This window comes from Sciurus carolinensis, chromosome 7 (assembly GCF_902686445.1).
Source record: "Sciurus carolinensis chromosome 7, mSciCar1.2, whole genome shotgun sequence".
In the NCBI taxonomy this organism is placed as follows: domain Eukaryota; kingdom Metazoa; phylum Chordata; class Mammalia; order Rodentia; family Sciuridae; genus Sciurus; species Sciurus carolinensis.
Window position 1 is genome coordinate 91,113,034 of NC_062219.1, and position 21,350 is coordinate 91,134,383.

The 21,350-nt window shown below is 35.7% G+C and overlaps 1 protein-coding gene across 3 annotated transcripts in view; it reads right to left on the bottom strand.

Moving 5' to 3' along the window:
* The window catches only part of Adgrb3 (adhesion G protein-coupled receptor B3), a 680,206-nt gene that overhangs the window by 337,578 nt on the left and 321,278 nt on the right, over window positions 1-21,350 (bottom strand). For all 3 annotated transcript variants that reach the window (XM_047557982.1, XM_047557981.1, XM_047557980.1), the window contains one exon: window positions 12,016-12,210. In XM_047557982.1, coding sequence (XP_047413938.1) covers window positions 12,016-12,210 — 195 coding nt within the window. The remainder of the gene's footprint in view (window positions 1-12,015; window positions 12,211-21,350) is intronic.

Genomic DNA, 21,350 nt, shown 5'->3' on the forward strand with positions numbered 1-21,350 from the left:
GCCAATATGATGGGGATTAAGCCTTCTCTCCGTGGTAAATGGGATTAAGACCCATTTTTATAAAGATGTTTTTGGCAGTGTTTGGCAACTTGTCCTTCTGCCTCCTGTCATTTGAGGACACAGCATTCCTCCCTCTGGAGGATGCAATAACAACGGGTCTTCTCCTGTCTCAGCATGACATGACAATAGCCTGCACAGGTAGGAAAGTACAGGCACCAAGATCTCAGACTGCTCTGGTGCCTTGATCTTGGACTGAGCCTCTAGAACTGTGAGGAAATACAGTTCTGTTTTCTGCAGGTTACCCATTACCAGGTATTTTGTTATAATATCAGAAATGGACTAAGGCTAATTTAAAAATATAGTATGTTATAGGAATGGAGCAATTAGGTCAGGGCAGGTTGTGTGTGTGTATGTGTGTGAGAGAAAGATAGATGGAGAGAGAGAGAGAGAGAGAGAGACAGAAATACAGAGATACACACAGAGAGAAACACTTTTGCTTGAATAGTCAGCAGAAAAGACCTTCCTGAGGTGATATTTGAGATGTGACCAGTATGGTGAGAAGGAGACAGACATGAGAAAACCCGAGGGAGAGAATTCCTGAAAATACTGGGAAGGGGAAGGACAAATTCCCTGGATAAGGAACAGTCTAGACAAGATAATCAGAAAGAAAGAAACATAGGTGGAGTGGTCTTGGAAGGGAAATGGATAGGTTAGAAGGAGGACTATATTCACAGAGGATGAAAAAGAGAGGAGCCAGACAAATTGAGGCCTTGATTCCACAGTGGTTGTATGACAAAATTTGTTAAAAATAGAAGTCTTGCTTTGGTTTCTGAGTGGAAATTAAAGTGTAAGATAAAGAAAAACAGGAAGGTCAGAAAGTTGTCTTAAATTACTAAGGCCAGGGATGATGCTAGCTTGGCTTAGGAAAACAGCATGACATAATGATAGACCACACAGGTGGGAAAGTACAGACCCAAGATCAATCTCTGATCCCTAGATTATGTCATTTAGGATGATGATGGAGTCATACATGCTGAATTCCACATATGAAAAGGCTGCTGGGAAAAAGAAAGTGAACTTAGTTTTGTTCAAGTTCAGTATGAGGACTCTACAATATAGCTGAGAGAAGATGGTCCAACAGACAGGTTTAACTGCAATCTACATTTCAAAAGACAAAAATTTGTATAATTAATCCTAGTTGAAAACTGGAGGCTTTGAGGATTAAAATACTGAGATGATCAGGAGCAGTGTAGAATGGGGTGAAGTTCTTGGAGACCAACTGGAGAGGAAGAATAATAAGCAAGACAGATGAGGGAAGAAGAAGAGAAGCAGGAGTGACAGGTGACAAAATAAAATACGTTTGGAAAGAAGGTGCTCCACTAGTGAAGTTATTTCAGAGACTGACAGGTACAAATCTAAGCACAGTTCAAAGTATAGTGCAGTAGGTTTCACATTTTAGTCTTGCACTTGGCAAACAACAATTGAATGTGTAACGTATAAAATCATGAGCACACCCATATTGTAGTTTAATCTGTGGATGCCATCTCATATGTGATCTGACTGTGACTCTGCTTCTAGGTCTCCTATTCAAGAAAGTATACAGAAATGAAATCGAGTCCAAGCAACAATACTGTACAAAGCATGTTTAGTTTGTCCAATGTGTTTGGTTTTTTTAAAACTAAGAATTTTTTTTTTTTTTGGTAACAGGAAATAGGCAAAATAACTTACAATTGATCTGGAGAAAGGATTGTAAATACTATGGATTAATCCTTCTACTCAGAATCCAAGCAGTACATGCACTAGTTATTGGCACTTAGAAGCTATCAAGGATTCAGGAAGACAACAGATTTTCATTCAGGATGCCTTACCTGGTGGATTTCAGGGACCAAGACCAATGGGAATATGATTCAGAGACAAGATATTGAGCCACTGGGAAATCAGCAGACAAAAGGTAGAGCTCATTGGGAGGACTAGATTATTAATTCACAGCAAGTGGGATGACCAGACTTGAGGGCTATGGTCACCGGGATCCTAAGAGCAACAGGACTGTTCTAGCTTGACTTCTGCAATCTGCTAGGCCCAGAGTAACGTGAGAGCAGATTGTTGAAACAAATATCTCCCAAGATGCAATAGATTAGGGGGAAAAGAAAACAACCTTTAATGACACCTTTTTTTTTTTTTCCTTTTCTTCTTTTTTAGTCACAATCTCTCAGAAGCCCTGACTTGTTTTCAAAACTGCATAAGAACACTGCTCTAGGAATCACTGGCTATGTTTCATACTAATCTTACTCTGCCATGATGTCAGAGAGTTTGCCTCATGGAGTTTCTGAATAGATGGATGGGTTACGTTTTATAAAATAATACCAGTCCATGCTAAATTTCACATGAAGAACTCTAGTAAGAGGTGGCAGAGTGAGTCAGCTGAGAGACTGGATGAGGCTAAGGGAAAGAAGAAAACATTCAATTTTTCAGTCCTTTGGGAATGAGCTCAATGCTGTTTTTATATCCTTATTCAAAAAAGAAGGGTAAAAAGCAATACTAACAGGGTTAAGTATGCTGTATGATTATTCCCCTCCAAGGAAGTCTGGCAGAGCAACCAATGTTATAAAAACATCACAACTAATGTGGCAAAGGAATATCAAATCCAGACAGAGGATGCTTTTTTTGCCCTGCTGGGAACCAAACCCAGGGTCTTACACATACTAGAAAAGCACTCTAACACTGAGCTACATTTCCAGCTCTTTTTAAATTTTATTTTGAGACAGAGTCTTGCTAAATTGCCCAGGCTGGCCTTGAACTTGTAATCCTCTTGTCCCAGTCTCCCCCGTACCTCGGATTCCAGGCATGTTCTACTGAACCTAGTCTGGGGGATGCTTCAAAAGAGAGGAAAGGGATGAGGACCAGTCCCTCAAGTTTGGGCAAGGTAGGCTGGTCCACCTGAGGGCCACCACATGAGGAAAGCAAGCACACATCACAGGTTTATCTGAGACACTGATGGTGGCAGCCATGGCAGGCCTGCCCTGGGAGAAGATGCCAGGCACACACCTTTTTAATACAAGAAATTCTCAGTCCTTCAAGATTCCTGTTATAAGCTGAATTATATCCCCCCACCACCCCTCACTCCCATTAAAAAAAAAAATCTATGTTGAAGCTCTAAGAGCAGTACCTCAGATTAACTTTATTTGGAGATAGGGCCATTAAAGAGGAAATTAAACGAAGGGCATGAGGGAGGGCTATAATCCAATCTTCTTGGGTGCTCTGAGGAAGAGAATAGAACAGACAGACACCAGGGATACATGTGCACAGAGAGGGAAAGAAAAGCCATGTAAAACCTCAAAGCAAGGCTTGCCATCAGTGAGGCAAAGAAAAAGGAAAAACCAAATCCGCTGAACACTTGATCTTTGACTTCTAGCCTCCAAAAGGGTAAGATAAATTTCTTTCATTTATGTCACCTAGCCTGTGTCTTTGTTATGGCAGTCCCACCAAACTAATATATTTTTCAATGATAATTTATAAAAGAAAAATCTTTGATAATAAGCAGAATCACAATGAAAACCCATCTGTATATTTTTCTTGTGCAAATCTCAATATTCCCTTGATTCTGAGGGAAATGGGAGATTCTAAAAGTGTAAAAACACCTAATGCAAATTTTGTTTTGTTTTAATGTAGTCAAAATTCTTTATTTGTATTGTATAACATTTACTAGTCAATTGTACCATATATGTATATGCAAATTATATAGATACAAGCTTTTTCCTAATTGAATTCAGCTATGCTATACCACTGAGCTACTTTTCAATTTTTTTTTTTTTTTTTTTTTTAATTTCAAGACACATTCTCATTAAGTTGCTGAGGCTGGTCACTAGGATTACAAGTGTGCACTACCATGCTTGACTGTATATAATACAAATTATTAAAACTTCCTTTCCATCCTTCCTCTTCCTGTCTGATCTCTGTGCACAATTTTGTGCTTTCTTATGAAGCTTGTTAGCTCCTGTCTGCCAGCAGCCATCTTCTAAATTTTGTTTATGACAGGATTCAATCATGTTGATTTGTGAAGCAAAATTTGTTGCTTAATATTTCATTCATTTAAGTAAGCTGTTCAGTGTTGAGTGTCTTATTTTCATGTTTAGATTAAGGTTAAAGTTTAAATACTACTTAGAAGGAGATGCTAGTTATACAAGACTTTCTACCACAGAGTAACAGTAGGGAATCCTCTCAGGCTGTTAAGCATTGAAAACAGCAGCCATTTATAATGTGCAGTGCTTGTCACCTGAGAGCTGTGATCCTGGACTCAACTTAGTTTTCACTGAGCCAGGAACCCCATGATTGATTTACATGTTCTCCTCATCCACTTGCTCTCCAACACTAAAATGGCCCTGCAGCATCATTCCTAAGGACTAATTGCTTCTTCTCTGTTCCCATTTTCCCTTGACACATTCCTTGCACTTTTCCCTAACAAGTGAAGAATAAGTAATGCCTATACTTTCTTAGCTGGTGCCATGAGAAACATCTGACCTTCTTTCCTTGGCAGGAAGGTTTCAAATATACACCTACAATGGCAGTGGCTACCTGTGGTCCAGAGACTTGGGTTTTCACTCCATCAGTTCAACTCGTTGGATGATAGCAGTAGCTAAATTTCTGGATCTCTACTATATTCCAGATACTGTGTATTTCACATAGATAATCGAACCCTTACATCAACCCTATAAGGTAGGTACTTTTATCCCAAATTATGGAAATGAAAATTGAAGCACAATGTAACTTGTCTAGGGTCACAGAGCTAACAAGCTCCAGAGCCACATCCTGAAGTTCAAAATCCTGTATTTAGAGCAAGCGCTCAATTGTCATACCCTACCATCCTCCCTATCAACCCTACTCCTGTTTGAGAAAATAGTCAACTTTTCTACTTGCACAATGCTTTCTCAGCACAGGCTCTCATGCATCACCTTGTGTCTTGAACTTTACAGTTGAACTAGTATTACACACCAGAAGAACTCTTATCAGATCTTACTTAGTTAAGAAAACTGGAGAACTGCAGAGTTGAGGCTTATCATTGTATTATAGTATCATATAGTTTAGATGTGAGGTGTCCCCCAAAAGCTCATGTGTGAGACAATGCAAGAATGTTTAGAAGAGAAATGATTGGGTTATGAGAATCTTAACCCAAGATTAAGATTCTCATAATCTTAGGCAGGTACAGAGTGGCTGGAGGAGGGGGTCCCTGGGGATGCAACTTTGAGGTATATATTTTTTATCTGGAGAGCACGGTCTCTCTCTATTTTCTGATCATCATGGGAGCCACTTCCCTCTAGCACACTCTTCCATCATGATGTTCTGCCTCACCTTAAGCCCTGAAGAATGGAGCCAGTTGTCTATGGACCCAGACCTCTGAAACCATGAGCCCCAAATAAACTTTTCCTCCCCTAAAATTGTTCTTGTTGGGTCTTCAATTCATAGCAGCAGAAAAAAAAAATGACTGAAATATGTTATCATGTTAATGGTTGCTTCCACATGTGTAATCCACCCTTTCACTATGCAAAGGGTAAAAGTATCTGGCACTGAAATCACAGAAGAAATATTACTCCAGGATCCTAACCAGGTGACCTGAGCTACTGATGGTTAGTACAGGAATGATCCATGTGATCCATGTAATAGCAATATGTGCTGTCATCAAGAGTCTTAAGACGAAGATGCTTGACTTCACTGAAATCATTATATTTGTTTTTAATTGAATTCCTTGATCACCCAACACTGAAATATTCATTTCTAATAGAATTGGCACTTTAAAAAGAAATTGGAAAACTGAGATTAGAACTTCCTATTTAATCTCAATCACTGGGAAATAAATTTCTCAATCTTAGGAAATATGTCAAATAAACAAGGGTCTTCCAATGTTGAGTAATGACCTTTATTTATTTATTTTTTTTGAGTAATGACCTTTAGAAGGTCATGATTAATTTTTCTTAACTAAGTAGAAAAGAATGGAAAGTAACAGAATGTATTACACATAAAGTAGTAAATATTATTTTTGTAAAACTCTTTTCAATTATATATTGATGTAAACTGTGTGTTTTAGAGTGGGCCACAGTAAAAAAGATAAAATAAATAAAATTGCAAAGTACTAAGTGAGACCTACAGAAATGTTCTAGAAGAACAGAAAAATGTTTAAGTACAGGCTGGCTTTTACATTCATATGAGTTTGAGGGGCACAGCATGCTGTGGATCTCAGTGGATATCTCCATATTTAAGTTCTTTATAATATTTTCTTTATCCCCCAAATGCAAACTGTCTCAAGGGCCTACCTTTCATTCCTTTAGATTGTCTTCCCTGCCCCGCTGACCCTAAGATGTGCTTCCTTCCCTCACCTCTAGACCATCTTCATTGTATCCTCCATGGGCTTACTCCCCCTTCCCTGCCATGTATACACTGTTCCTTTCTAGACTAATATATGTTACTAATCTCCTCAGACTTTCAAAAAATAACATTTATATCCAGTAATATTTAGTAAACTTGTTTATAGAGAATCAAGTCTTTCCTGTCTTTCCAAATTAGATGTTCAGTTTAAATTTTTTTTTTTTGTGAAAGCATATGATTTTCCAAAACATTATTATATTTCCTTTGTTCATTCAATAATTATTTCAACAAATATTTGAGGGTCTGCTATACTTCAAGTGTCAGACAAAGCCCTAGCGACATAATTCCTCCACAAATTTAAATTTTACTGTTGAGGGCAGACTTAGAAATAATCATTACAATGCTGTATGTGAGTGCTACAGTGGAGATATATATAACTTTTCAAAAGGTCAGAGGAGTTAAAAAAAAAAAAAAAGAAAGAAAGAAATCCAATTCTGCCTAGGTTTGGGGAGAAGACTTTTGAGAAAAAATTATATTTGAATGGAATCTTGAAAGAATATATGTCAAATGGGAAAAGGGAAGGATATGCCACTTAGAGAACTCTTATGAATTCTGGGAGATGTGACAAAGTACATTGGTTAGGAAAACAATATGCTAAGGGGAAACGATTTTTCAAGTTGGGACACCAGATTCCAAATAGTATAATTATGGTTTACCATTCCTAGACACATAAGCTTTTTTTTTTTTTCAAATTTAACATTTCATAAATTAGAATGTGACTTAAAATGAAAGGCAGCTTAGCATTGTGTTACACATACAGCAGTCTTTCTATCTCAGATGGAGATGAAATGGTGGAGATGACAGAGACGATATTATCCAGATCAGGATGAAACAGTTTCACAGTGATATCCAAAAATGGGTACCTTCCAGTAAAAGGAAAAAGACTTAATGTGGAGCTTTATTTTATGACCCAGTACCTGATCAGGCAGGGTGCAGCTGGTAGGGATTGCATGAAATTCTTCCCTTGGAGAACTGGTATGTGGCCAGTGTAGGGTACTGTTAATGTCAGAAATTATTTCCTTTGTTTTGTTTTGCTGCTTCTCTATTTTATGGTTTTAATTCAAGTTTTTGGCATTAAAAAAACAATAAGTATCATGTATATGTTTTGATGTTGGGCATAATCTTTTTTTTTTTTTTGGTACTGGGGTTTGAACTCAGGGGCACTCAACCACTGAGCAACATCCCCAGCCCTATTTTGTATTTTATTTACAGATAGGGTCTCACTGAGTTGCTTAGTACCTGGATTTTGCTGAGGCTGGCTTTAAACTCATGATCCTCCTGCCTCTAGGATTACAGGCCTATGCCACTGCTCTAGGCCTGGGCATAATCTTAATGTGTAACAGCTGCCAAAGAGTTAAATGGTTGCATGCAGAGTACTCAGTGAAGGCAAACTTCCCTGCTTTGTAGTTAAGTCCTCTTGCTTATTGAAATAATTGTGAACATTTTAATAGAATCTGCTGTTGATTTAGCAAAGTGAAAAGGGATTAAGCCTTGCATTTTTCTATAAAATTAATGGTGATTATATTTTGGACTTCTGAGAATTTACACTATAATGATTTTAAATCCCAATTATCTTCATTTGATAAGGCAAAGATGTATACTTTTCTGGAATAAAATTATATGGGTTTTATATTTTTCTTCCTCTTTTCTTAGTTGTCAATGGCAACAACTTATTTTTCCTAAATAATAAAATAGGGCACTTATTCCAAGAACTTGATGTTCTAGTGGCTCATGTGATCATAATGTTGTTACTCAGTAATGTGAATGATCAGGAACTTCATAATTTTGTGGATTTTTAAAGCTACAACATATTTTGGTTTATGAAGTTGTCAAGCCACACCTGATAAAGTAAAAATTTTAAAAAGTAAGAAAGACAAAAGAAAACCTTAACATTAAAAAAAATAGATTGAGCTAACATGGGTAAATACAATTATAATTTATATACTTTAAAAATTTACCAGTAAACATATAGTTCTGCATTTTTAAATGCTTTTTTTTTTCTCTCCTGGGCTATTGAGCAAGCCTAGATGGTATAAAAATACAAATGCCTTAGTGATATTTAGAAATTCTGCTGAATGAAATTTTCCATGGATACATTTTCTTCAAATACCAAAAAAACCCAAATAACCAAAACAGAACAAAAGACCCCCAAATCTTGCCTTTCGGAAATAGTATTGATAATTACAAGTCATCTGAATGAAGAGAAGAGCTTCATATGTTGACAGGAATCATGCCAATTTTCATGCTTTTAAGTTATAACATTATCACAGCCATCTTAAAGCCTTCAATTTGTCCAAGGTCTTCATAATTTAATTTATTTGATTTCTAATAAAAATAAATGCATGTACATACGTGTGTGTGTGCACATGTGTATAAAAAGTAGATTGCAGCTATTCTGTCTCTTTCATCAACATGCCAAATCAATTTTTTGAACCCAGCATATTAGTCATTTAAATAAAATGCCCTGAATATAACCACATTTAAAAGAATGTATTCTTTTCACATGGTTTTACTTAGTTTATTTGTTATTATTCCTCATCATTTCCCAATGGGAGACAAAAGAGTGAAAACCGTTCAATGATAACTATTTGATTGTTTGTTAAAGTTAGTTTTATTGTTGATTTTGTTCAATCAACTTTTTTTGAATGCCTTCTCTGTTCAAGATCTGATTCTAAATCATATTTGGGGTAGGGCTCTGGAGCTTGGCTAGGGTCCCAAGATGGACCAAGAAAATTTCTCCTTTTTCAAAAAATTTCCAGCAAGTGCTAATAATTTAAGGCATAAGGAGATGCAGAAGAGAAAGTGCTACAGACATTCAGAGGCCCAGATTACCAAGAGGTGACTTCAGAAGGTTGAGAAAGTGAAGACAGTCTGAAAGCACAAAGTAAGCAAAGACCCAGAGCCAAAAATGTGCACTACATTCAGGAAGGAGGAAGAGTTAATTTGACTCAGGTGTATAATCAACAAAGAGGAAGAGCAATCTATGTAAGAGGCTGGAGACATAGGTAATCTATGTACTGCACAGTGCACTAGAAGCCAATATAAAGATTATGTGATGTCATCCAGGGACCTTGAGGCTCCACTGAAGAGTTCTTAGATGTTTCTTAGTTGTCCTAGGACAACTAACAGGAATGTCCTGTACAACATGAATAGGAATGTAGGTAAACGTGAGAGTATCAAAGGAAAGAGGCCACAGGAATAGTGTAGGCTGAGATCATTAGAGGCTGGTTAGGATAACAGCAGTAGGAAGATGGAGGAAAGAATAGATGGAAGAAGCATTGTGCTGGCAGACTCAACAGGAAAGGAAGAAAAGACAAAAGTCACGATGACATTACTAGTCTAGGTTAGGATTGCAAATTCCAAAAGGAAAGTAAGAAATGCAAGAAAACTTGGAATTCAAAATGAGTTTAGTTCATATCATATCAAGCCTGGGATGCTCACCAAACAGAAATGTTCAGAACCCTCACATATGGCAAGTTGATGTTTATATAAAGTATACAGAATGTTGAGGATGGTCCACAAACCAGAGTTTATAATAAAGCAAATAAAGAAAGAAACATATGCATTCATTTTATTGAATTGTGGAAAATAAAAGAGGTAAAAGTTCTCTGGGATTTCAGAGAAAGGAAAAATAGTTTTTAGACAGTGTTGGGATTTGGTGGTCTGGCATTGGAAAATATGTGACAGAGTTGAACTAAGAGAAGAAAGAATACAAGAAAAGGATGGCATTCCAGGTGACTGAAAAGATACCAGTAAAATCAATAGGATAGGAAATGCAATTCCACTTTAAAGGGAATTAGGGGGATATCAATGAGTTCTGGACTTTGTGTATATGTAAAGGATGGAAGAGAGCATAGGATAGAAATGGAGGAACCTGTTTCTAACTAGCACAAAATGACCACAGAATAATCAGTACAAATTGTTTCATTTAAGTCAAACCAGCTAGTGTTTAAGATTAAGCAATTGGTTAAACTAATTGTTCATTAAGTCATGTATTCTAATGAGTAGCTCAATCAAAATATATTGCTAACATACCTGATAATCTTAATTTCTTCAATTTACTACATAAAATCTTAAACCCCTATACTTTTGAAAGTTGGAGATTACTTAGTACAATATTCTGCCTAATGTTTCAGTTGTGAACATAGTGTCTCAGAGTCTGTTTATTTCTTTCTTTTGGTTTGTTTTTGAAATTAAAAGTTGTACTTTGTGTCAAGGATTTCAAATGTTTGGTTTTAAAGACAATGCTAATAGAATTATTTCAGAACTGTAGGGAAAAATTGTATATGACTTTATTAAGTTGTTAATATTAGAAAACTGTTTCATCCTTTGTAAGAAAAATAGCATATTTAAATGACCAAATGATGTCAATCTTCCACCTAGTACCCTTCCTAATGGAATTTTACAGTTATGATTTAAAAAGTGGATACTGATGATATAATCTATGAATGCAGCACCAATAATTCTCACAGCAGATACTCTCAGCAGCATGTGCATCTAATTTTAGTATACAAAGAAAGGCAGCAACATTATTTGTGAATAACTCCATAATTCCAAAAATTCTTCTTTTTTCTTTCCCTTAATAGTTATTTAAAACCAAAACCAAAACAAGCAAGCAAAAAACAAACAAAAAATCCAAAAATGAACAAACAAAAAACTGATGTATTTACAAAGTGAAATACAAACAAAACTCCCAAATGAAGCAAACAATACCTGATCTGGGAGCTTTGCCAATCCTTTATTTTAATCAACTTTTTTTTTTTTAATCAACTTTTAACAGAGATAACAGGAAGAATATTATGCTGAAAATGCGGAAATCGACTCAACATTCTTGGCAGGAATATAGTTTAGTCTACAGCACAAAAAGAGTTAATCTGAAATGCAAACTGAGGTTGCATTAAATATGCTATTGTTTTTGCCATTTGATAAGGTTTGTTTTAATGACAAAGGCAATACTAAAATTGAATGAGTACTTAAACACTATTATGGAAATAAATGACTTTGCTCTAAAAGTCTTCCATAGCAAGAAAAAAAAAATGCTGTGAACACTTAGTGAATTTCTTACTTTCTTATACAGAACAATTTTCCATCTGCCTTATATTTTCAGGCAATGTTTCCACAAAATTAAATATGGTTCTCGCTCTTCTAATAGCAAACCCCCAAACAAACCTTAAACTATGTCTTCTTTGCATGTTATAGTTAATGTGCTTTCATTATGCTTAATGTACTTTTAATAGTCTCCTATGGCAAGATGGTGATATTAAATGTGGGAATAAAATATCCGTGATACTACCTTGAATTTGCTGTAATGCCTTTTATTTGAGGGCTCAAAGCACTTCACACACATTCTCATTCAGTATCTCCTTGAGGTGTAATATGTGCATTTTATGGTTGAGGACACTGAGGTACAGAATGAGGAAAGGAATTGAGGTCATTGCCAGAGTTCACACTAAGCACAGCCTGGATGTTTCCCCTGCAGGGGTGAACATTCTCTCCCTCTGGTCCAGGCTCCCTCCTAGGTGGCTGCACTAGCTTCTGGGTGCTAAAAATTGATCTCATCTTATCTAGTCCTATCCCTCATGGCATTGTCTCTCTTACCTGGACACCATCAGATGCAGGGATGTAACTTGCCCTTTTAAATGTGTCTGTAACATTTCTGAGGATTTCCACAGACATCAGAAGATCTCCTGCATAGAAATTTTTCCTCTGAGTTAAATCCAACAGTGTCTTCGTCACCTGGGACATTCCATCACCTGCCAGCGTTCTCTGCCCCTTAGCCAGGTGCTCTTTAATCTGTGATAGTCAAAAGAACACAATCAACATCAGAATCTTCATTACCATTTCTCTACAAATCTTCATCAAAAGCTATATTAAAAATTTACTGATCAAGTTTAAAATAGCTTTGCAATACTTGAGAAGATAAAAACTTTAAATTGTGTGTATGCCGCATTCTGATAAACATCCACCATTCAAAAACAGTGACAATATACCTCTAGTCAAACCCAATAGACTTGCCATTTCGAGGTAGAAAATGCAATTTAATATCATTAGGGAAAATATGTATAAATTCATGTTTTTAATTAGAGAAGAAAGTTAAACTATATATTTGCATGAGTTACACATGAGAGATTGTTTAGGGAGGTGTGGTCAGAGATGAGGATTATAAATGCTTCAAAATTATCAATTTTCATGATCAATTTTAATGATTTTTGCCTTAAATACATCTTTACTTAGTATCAAAGAGTTGTTGCAACAATTTTAGCTTAAGAAAATGTCTCTAAATTTTAGAGGTTTATTATGACATGATTGGAAGTTAGATTGCTTTAGTTTTATTTTTAAAATAAGAAACAACAGGGGAAAAAATGAAAAACTCTCAGATGGGTTCTCAGCAGTAGAAGAAATCATTTAGATGCAAAGCTTAAATTAGTTTGATGGCCAGAAAAATGGCTGTTGATTCTCATGTTTGCTTATCTTACAGCTCAAGAGAAGAAAAGAATCTTGGCAGATATAAGAATGGAAAGGTAAGAGAGGTTACAGAAATAACAAGGATCTGCTTTACTTCTTAAATAAAGGTTGATCTTTATGTTCACATGGCTAAATTTTCTATGAAATTAGCTTAAAAATCATGAAATAAGCAAGAATGAACACATCAGAGAAATACTGAAATAGAAAGGTTAAAGTGTAATAGTTGTCATCATAACTGTGTTTCAATTTCTCATTAAGAGACACACCAACAAGTTACGGTAATCAATCTGCACTAATTATAAAGGTAGAAATTTTCTAAGAGTTACATTTTTAAAAGTATTATCTTGATACTTTCAGGATTTTACTTTTATTTACCTTGAAAATTCCCTAATTATATTTCAGTAAACTGAAAATCTTCATAGTCAGGCACAGTGGCGCACATTTGTAATCCCAGAAGCACAGGAGGCCGAGGCAGGAAGTTTGCAAGTTCAAAGCCAGCCTCAGCAACTTAGTGAAGCCCTAAGCAACTTAGCAAGATTCTGTCTCAAAATAAAATATAAAATTGGCTATGGATATGGCTCAGTGGTTAACTGCCTCTGAGTTTAATCCCCAGGACAAAAAATAAATAAAAATCTTCAGATACATTTTATATTTGTTGTGTTATGCTAAAAACCAGAATGTATTGAGACGGTTTATTTTTTCCCATTTTCTTCTTTAATTTCTTTCTATCCTCTTTCAGTGGCAGACAGCAATCACAAGCTAAGGCCCCCATGACTGGCATGGCATTAGTGATGGAGACCCTCTCTCCAGACTCAAGGCCAATAGCTGTGGAATGACATTAGTAACATATTTAATCATGATACAGAAACAGCATTCATCAATCAGGACACTGGCCATCAGAGTAGAAGCCATCAGGTGTCCTACAATGGCATGTACCACTAGCCTGAACTCCAGCTTCACCTATGCTGAACTATTGATAACTATTTTCACTTTCCTGTTTAGGTCATGTACTGCATGGCCTCATGTTTTTTTGTACTAGATGCTCTACCCTCCTCCCTTTCATTATCTCCTGTTTAAAAACCATTCAGATATAGTCTTGCTTTTGCCACTATCTTAACAAAGTTAATAAATTGCTCCTCTGATATCTCTTACCTGGTACATGTATAACCCTTATCACAATGAATAATAATCATTTAGCAATATATCTTTCAGTTCCTATAGTCTTCCTGCACTGTGAGGCAGGTTTCACCGTGTTATTCACAGTCTTATCATAGAACACAGTAAAATGTAGTTAGGGTGAATTCAGTTGTTATGTGCTAACTGTACTTTTGTAGTGGAATGGAATGAGCTTTAGAGCCGAAGGTTCCTGGGTTTGTATTTCAACATGACAGCTTATTATTTATGTAATTGAATGCCCTGGAGATTCAGTTTACCATGTCTCTGGTAGGATTTGAAAAACACACCAATGTAATAAAATGTTTTAAGGGTTATTTTCTTCATTCAAATGAAACTATACAGCCTGAGATAATTAGCAGGAGCTGCTGCACACAGGAAATCTTTTGGCCTCACCATGGTAGGAGTGCCTTATACTATCTAGTTCCTGGAGACTTCTAGCATTTTTGACCTATCCCCTGTGCTCTAGTCATTCTGGTTCTGTTACATTTTCTCCATGGTAAAAAGTACATGCCTGTCTCAGGACCTTTGCATTTGCTTTTCTTTTTATCTGGAATAGACATTCATAGAGATTCACATCCTTTTTTGTCACTTTCTCAAACAAATGTTATCTGAATAACTATCTTAAATGATATTCTTGTCACTCTCAATCACCTTATCCTAATTCGTTGTGCTCAACCTGACCTGCTATATTTTGTCCATTTTATTTATTACATTTCCAGCATTGAGAGGACTTCCTCAACATGTTTGATGAATGAATTGAAGGAATAAATGAGTCAACTGTCTTCTGTGCTTACATTGTTAGATCATAGATTGTTACGTACAATTGGAAGTTGTCCTACCTCATTCCTGGACACAGTACTTAGTAAACACTGGTATCAATAACAGGAGATACATAAATCACCTGACTAAAAGAGAATAGAATATCAGGAGATATATAAACCGCCTGACTGTAAGAGAATGCAGCCTGCTGAAAAGTATGTGGTTCAGTAGATAGTCTGTGGTTCAGAAGAAAGTTCAGAAGAGAAGTTAACAGGGTCTAACTTACAAAGTGTCATAAATTCAGTCTTCAGTTTTGTGCTGGTGATGTAAATCACAGTTGTGATACTCAGAGCAGCAGAGGAATTAAACTGTTCCCCATTAGGAACATAACACAGCAATGGCTGCCAAGGTAAATAATGCCTGACTGCCTCAAATCAGCCTTTATTATTTTGTCAACCCACACACATGTCTGTGAGGGATCTAACTTTTGTGGATCTAATGTATGCTCCCCTCATCCAAAAGCATCACAATATTGATTTGAAGATTGAGGGACAAAATACTGAGACATGTTTTCTGTTTGCAGTAAAAATAGTTAGAGAAGGCACTGAATGGCTCGACTCATCAGAGATAGGAAGCCAATTTCTCATTGGGCAGCATCAAATCCAGCCCAAATCGGTCGTAAACCAACATCACTGCCGACTGACAGCTGCTTAGGAGGCTTATGTAGTATAAGTTGTTCTCAATCCAGTTCTTAGCAAACAGGTGCTCAGATTCCAATACCAGTTCTCACAATTGGCACTAATTAGCATCTTTCTGGCATTGTTAGTGAAAAGTACTCAGGACAAATTCCTTGAAGTATATTTACACACTAACCTATTCATAACATTCATTCAGGGTATAAAGAATGTTTGGATAAGACACATTTCCAGCTAGAACTTATTTAGTTGAAAGACAATATCCCGTTATCAATCTTTCTTTCACAGTGCAAGCATACTGTGAAAGGTTCTTACCTCCTGCCTATGCTTTTATTTCCTTTTTCTAGAATGACAAATCTAAGTTTACCTGGTAGATATTTTTTTTTTTCTTTCCTGGATTATGAAAAAGTTGGGTATAGATAGGTTTGCTCATCTTACCATTTCTCTATTTCAACCCACCTTCTATCTGCTATCTCTCCTCCTTTATTTTTGTCTGTATGTTTTAACTCTGTAGGTATCCCCCAGGATTTTCTTAATCCTCTCTAATCCCATCTTCAGTTCTCTCAAAAACAGGTCCGATTTTATATATCTTCTTTAATACTAACTTTTCATATTGTTACTTCATCTACTGTCTTCCCTGTAGTTCTCTTCAAAACCCAAATCAGGGGTATGAACTCTGGTTTGAAACATACAACTTTGTAAGTTACAATTAAACTTTCCAATTATCTACAAATTATTCTTTCTGGAAATCTTGCTGTGTGTTAAGCTTAAAGAGCTGCTGGAATTATACAACCTGAGTTTAAATTATGCTTCTACCACTTAATAAACAGGACAAATGGAAATATCATTTACCTCTTCCCTAGGTAAATAACTTGTTTCCTCTTCTCCTGTATTCTTTTTCAAATTCCTCTAAATACTGGTTGTGTAATCTTTCTCAGACCCATCTTTTCCCTATGTACAGGAGATGGATAATGGTCCAGGTCTTCAATATTTAACTCCAGACCACTAATTCTTTATTCAACTGGATTTAATTGGCTAGTCTATTCATTAATTTTTGATGATTATGTTTTACACTTATGGAAGTTCTGCTTAATATTTTTTACATTCTTCCATTACTTAACTTTGATTTCTGTTCTTTATTAATTATTGTAGACAAACACAGTTTTTTCACATTGTGTATCATTTCTTCCTTTTACATTTCTACTTCTGATTCTGGCATTTGTGGACTCTTCCTTGTGGTATTTTGCCTAACCATATTTGTAATTACTGTAAACATATTCAGTGGTATGTCCTTATCCTTCAGGAGACTCCAAGCCCTGGTTTGTGAAATAGTTCTATTAGTATCAGGTGTGTTTCTCTGGTAGTAAAGCCTTCAGGCAGCTCAATGATCCCAATTCAGCTTATGCTAATATTCATGTTCATTTCTACTGCTTATGGTTCCACCTAGGACTTTCAGTTTCTGAAACTGATAATGATTTGCTGCTTCTTCTTCCTTTAAATCCTTGTATGAATTACAAATGTCCACTGGGCCTAAGAGTGCATAGGATTTTTCCAATTCTTAAAGTCAGAGGAATGAGGAGTGCCAGATCATTTCACAGCCTCAGTGCTTGTTTGGAAGGGGACCTTTGGGGTGTCTCTATGAGGGCTTTTGAATCTCAGTAGCTAGCACCTAGGGCTCACATATGACCTGGAACTCCCACAGCTTTTCCCTATAGCTTTTATATTTTTCCTTTTCAATTCTAGTACCTATAGACTTCACTCTTTATTTTGAGCTCTGCTATAATTTAGCACTTGAAAACGTGCTTGCTGTATTTAGGCAGAATTCAGTATGATATATGAAGGTCATCCTGGTCCACCCTACTGTTCCACTATTGCCAAAAGCACTTTAATACCTAGCAGTACAAATTATTCACAACTTCCCAGAGAAACCCCATGGATCTTGTCTTTGCTCTTCTATAATTTTAAATGTTGTCCCCAAATCTTCTTACTCAATTATTATCTTTCCTTCTCCTTCATGAATTCTATTCATATAACAGTGGGTATGATAGCCACTCTGTTTTCAAACCTTATAGAAGTAAACTTGCTCTATCTTATATTATTATATTGCTTGTATTCTTATTCCTTTTACTAAACCATAAAATCCTAAATGGCTTATCTTTTCATACTCAACTTTGGTTTTCTGTATTCTCTAGCACATTGTCTACCACACACACACATACATGTTATAAGGGTTTTCCAAATGAACTGAAGCTGAGGAAAGATTTTCATTTTCTTTCTTCAACTACAATACTCAACTGCGGACAGGGAAAAAGCAACAATTTATGATCATCCAAATTAAAGAAATATGCAATGACTAGAGAAGTTTTACATGATGGAGGTGACTTTTAAAAGATATCCAATTAGTATCAATAGGCATTTTGAAATTTTTAAACATTAACATTTATAGTTATGTAATTTCTAACTTCAAAAATAATAATACAAATGATACACATTTACTGAGTCCTGTTATATGTCAAGCACAGGATCATGTATTTTATATGAGATATATGATTTGGGTTTTGACATGGTCCTTACATGTGCTGCAATTATCCAAATCTACAGATGGAGAGACTTACTTAGGTTAGCTCCATGCCCCAGGACTTGTAGAGACAAACAGTGATTGTATCAAGATTTGAGCTGAGGGAATCTGATTCCAGAGCCCATCTGCCTAGCCATCACATGCTTAACTCAGGTTTAATAAAATTCTTTGTCAGAAATTATTAAAGTGCTTAAATATTTAAAAATCGTAAATTACACGTTTTAAGAGATATTAAACATTTTCTCTAGAAGAAAAAATATATAAGAAAAAGTGACGTGAATAACATCAGATTATTAAGGTATTATCAAGTATTTGAGTAGCAGTCATTATTTTGGAATATAATATGTAACATTCCCAAAGCTATTTACCAATATCTGCTTAAAAAGTATAAAAACCTTTGTAGGCAGTTTTATTCAAGAGGAAGAAAAGTCACGAAGGATATATAAAGAATTCAATTTCCCTTGAGTGATATTTAAAATTTCTCTCTTAATTTTAGGAATTTAAAAATTTCCTAATTAGAATGGAAAGGCTTTTATAATTTTAGTTTCTCCTTAAAAATTATAATTCTCAGTGATTATTCCTGCTCACATTCAAATACTCTGAGTATTTCTGCTCCAAAGGACAATCTTAAAAGTTTCTGTGTCATTCACATTTAATGCTGTTGACAAGATCAATAGTGAAAGGGAAAAAATGAAATCTAAAATAGATGCTTTTTATAGTTCTGGATTAAGCCTCCTTGCTCTTTATATAGAGATAAGTGGTGAGGGTCACAGCTTAAAGAGTAGGTGTGTTTCTGAAATAACCTTATTCTTTCATTTTATGCCTCCCACTGCCAGCTATAGTTGCCTCCATTGTGTAAATCCTAAAAAAAGGTTTATCATAGTTGCTTTGTGCAAATGAAACATTTTAAACATCATATATTTATATATTATTTTCAGCAGCAACTCCTACAGTCCATCTGTAAGGTATATTAAAGGTTCTCACAGTTCTGAGTGGCTTCAATTAACAGATAATTATACATGGAACTTCTTTTCATAAAGCAATAATCTAAATATATCTTTTGATTCAGTTCATAATTCTGTCATTTTCTGAGACCAAAGTCATTCACTCGAAAATGACATTAAGTTACTCACATATCTAACTTGAGTCTCCAAGAAAGACAGACTGTTCTGTATAGGGAATAAAATACACCCTGAGATCTAGTATGAGCATTTCTCAATTTTCCCTGTATTTGACATAAAGAACGTGTTTCATCTTAGAGTTACTCTAGAGCTAGGAGTTACATTTGAAAAGGCAATTCTTGTCTATAGATAATACGATAAGGCTGATTTAGCCCTATATTGTCCTGCATAAATCATTTATGTGTCAGTTACAGTCTGGGTTAATGGTTTGAATAGGATTTGTCCTAAGAGGCTTTGCATATCCCACTTTCTTCTTCCAGCAACCTCTAAAGTGAGAGAAAGGATGACATGAATTTGAGGATTATTAGTATTGTTATGACAATAATTAGTCATGAAGAAAACTGAGTAGGCATACACTATATATGTTTCCCTGTGAAACCGGAAATTTCCAAAATAAAAACGAGAAACAGTAAATTCATGTAACCAGTGAAATCTAGGAATGGATTTAATTCAGTAGTTTTTTGGCTAAAATTTGACAAAATTACAATTCTTGAGCAAAACACATATGTAGGTAAGATTGCTTTTCTGAACACCTAACAAAACCAGATTTCTCATAAATATTTCCATCCATGGTATAGAACTAGAACATGCTCCAAGAGCTCAAAGCAGTATAGTCATCCCAGACTGAAACCCAAAACTTCAGGAATCTCCCCAAAGGTAGGCAGAGCACTAACTGACTCAATATTTCTCTTTCTCATTCTATTTCCATTACTTGAGTTTTTCTTTTCTTTTCTTTTCTTTTTTTTCTTTTGGTTCTAGGAATAGAGCATTAAACAACAAGAATCTAAATGGAAGTTATGCTATGATGACAACTCCAAAATCTTAACACCTGAAACAGGAGAGGTTTATTTCTCATGTTACATGTGGAACCCATCATCTGGAAGCCTTTCTCAATCAGAGTCATTCAGGAACTTGAGGTGATGAAGGATAAAGGATCATACACTGGTAATGACATCCTCAGATTAGACATGACAGAGATCACCTGCATGCACAACCAAATGACCAAAACCAGCCACATGGGTACACCTAAATTCAAGGGGGTGAAAAAGTACAATTCCCCCAGGAGAGGAAGATCAAATATCTTCTATGATTATGGTATGTCTCATTATGGAATAGAGCTGACCACATTTTATTTTTAGTAATTTTACTTCTTTGCCCTCTCTAACTCCAAAGCATTCATCAACCAAAAGTGCAACCCTAGATAAAACCCACCACAGTGCTTCTCAGAATTTAATCCGCAAGTGAATCACAAAGGGTTATATTCAAAATGTAGATTTTGATCAATTAGATCTGGACAGGGACTGAGATTCTACTTTTCTTACAAGTTTTCAGGTGCTACTGATACTTTTGGTCCTCAAAAATATTTAAAAAAGTTTTTTTCTGAATAGGAAGAATAACTTCTTTGCCCCCTACCCAAGTAGTTCAACTTTACTAGAAAAAAATTAGAACTAGACTGACTAGCTTCACTCTGAATTCTTTACTTCAAATCTCAGATTGTACCCAATGCAACTTGATAATCCTATTGTATTTTTCTAATAGGCTTATTTTCAACCTCCTTCAAATTACTATTTCATATCTTTTCATCCTTCCTGAAAAGACACCTACCTCCTCTAAATCCTCACTCTTATCTAATGATCCTGCCTTGTACTTAATGGAGAAAAGGGGTCTGCCAGATGAAGAACTCATAATCTTTCCCAAACAAACCTTGCTAAGCTGTTCCTACTGTATTCATCTTCCCCATTTTTCCTCTGGTTATAATGTAGCAAGTATCTCTTCTCTTATCAAAGACTTTGTTTTTTCCATTTCTGTAATAGATCATGGCTCTTTTTTCCTCCTTTAATTTTCTTGTTTCTCTTCAAAAGTTTTACTATTTCTCTTTCTACTGTATCATTTCTTTTAACATGTAAGATTGTTCTAATATTTCCCATTAAACACAACTAAGAAAAAAAAAACCCACAAATAAACACAAAAACCGAGCTTCTCCAGGTTCTCGGAACGGAACTGGCCCGCTGGTGAGAGCCTTTCTGACCAGAACAAGCTCCGAGTCCCGGAGCCAGTGCAGCTCAGCGTACTCTGGCA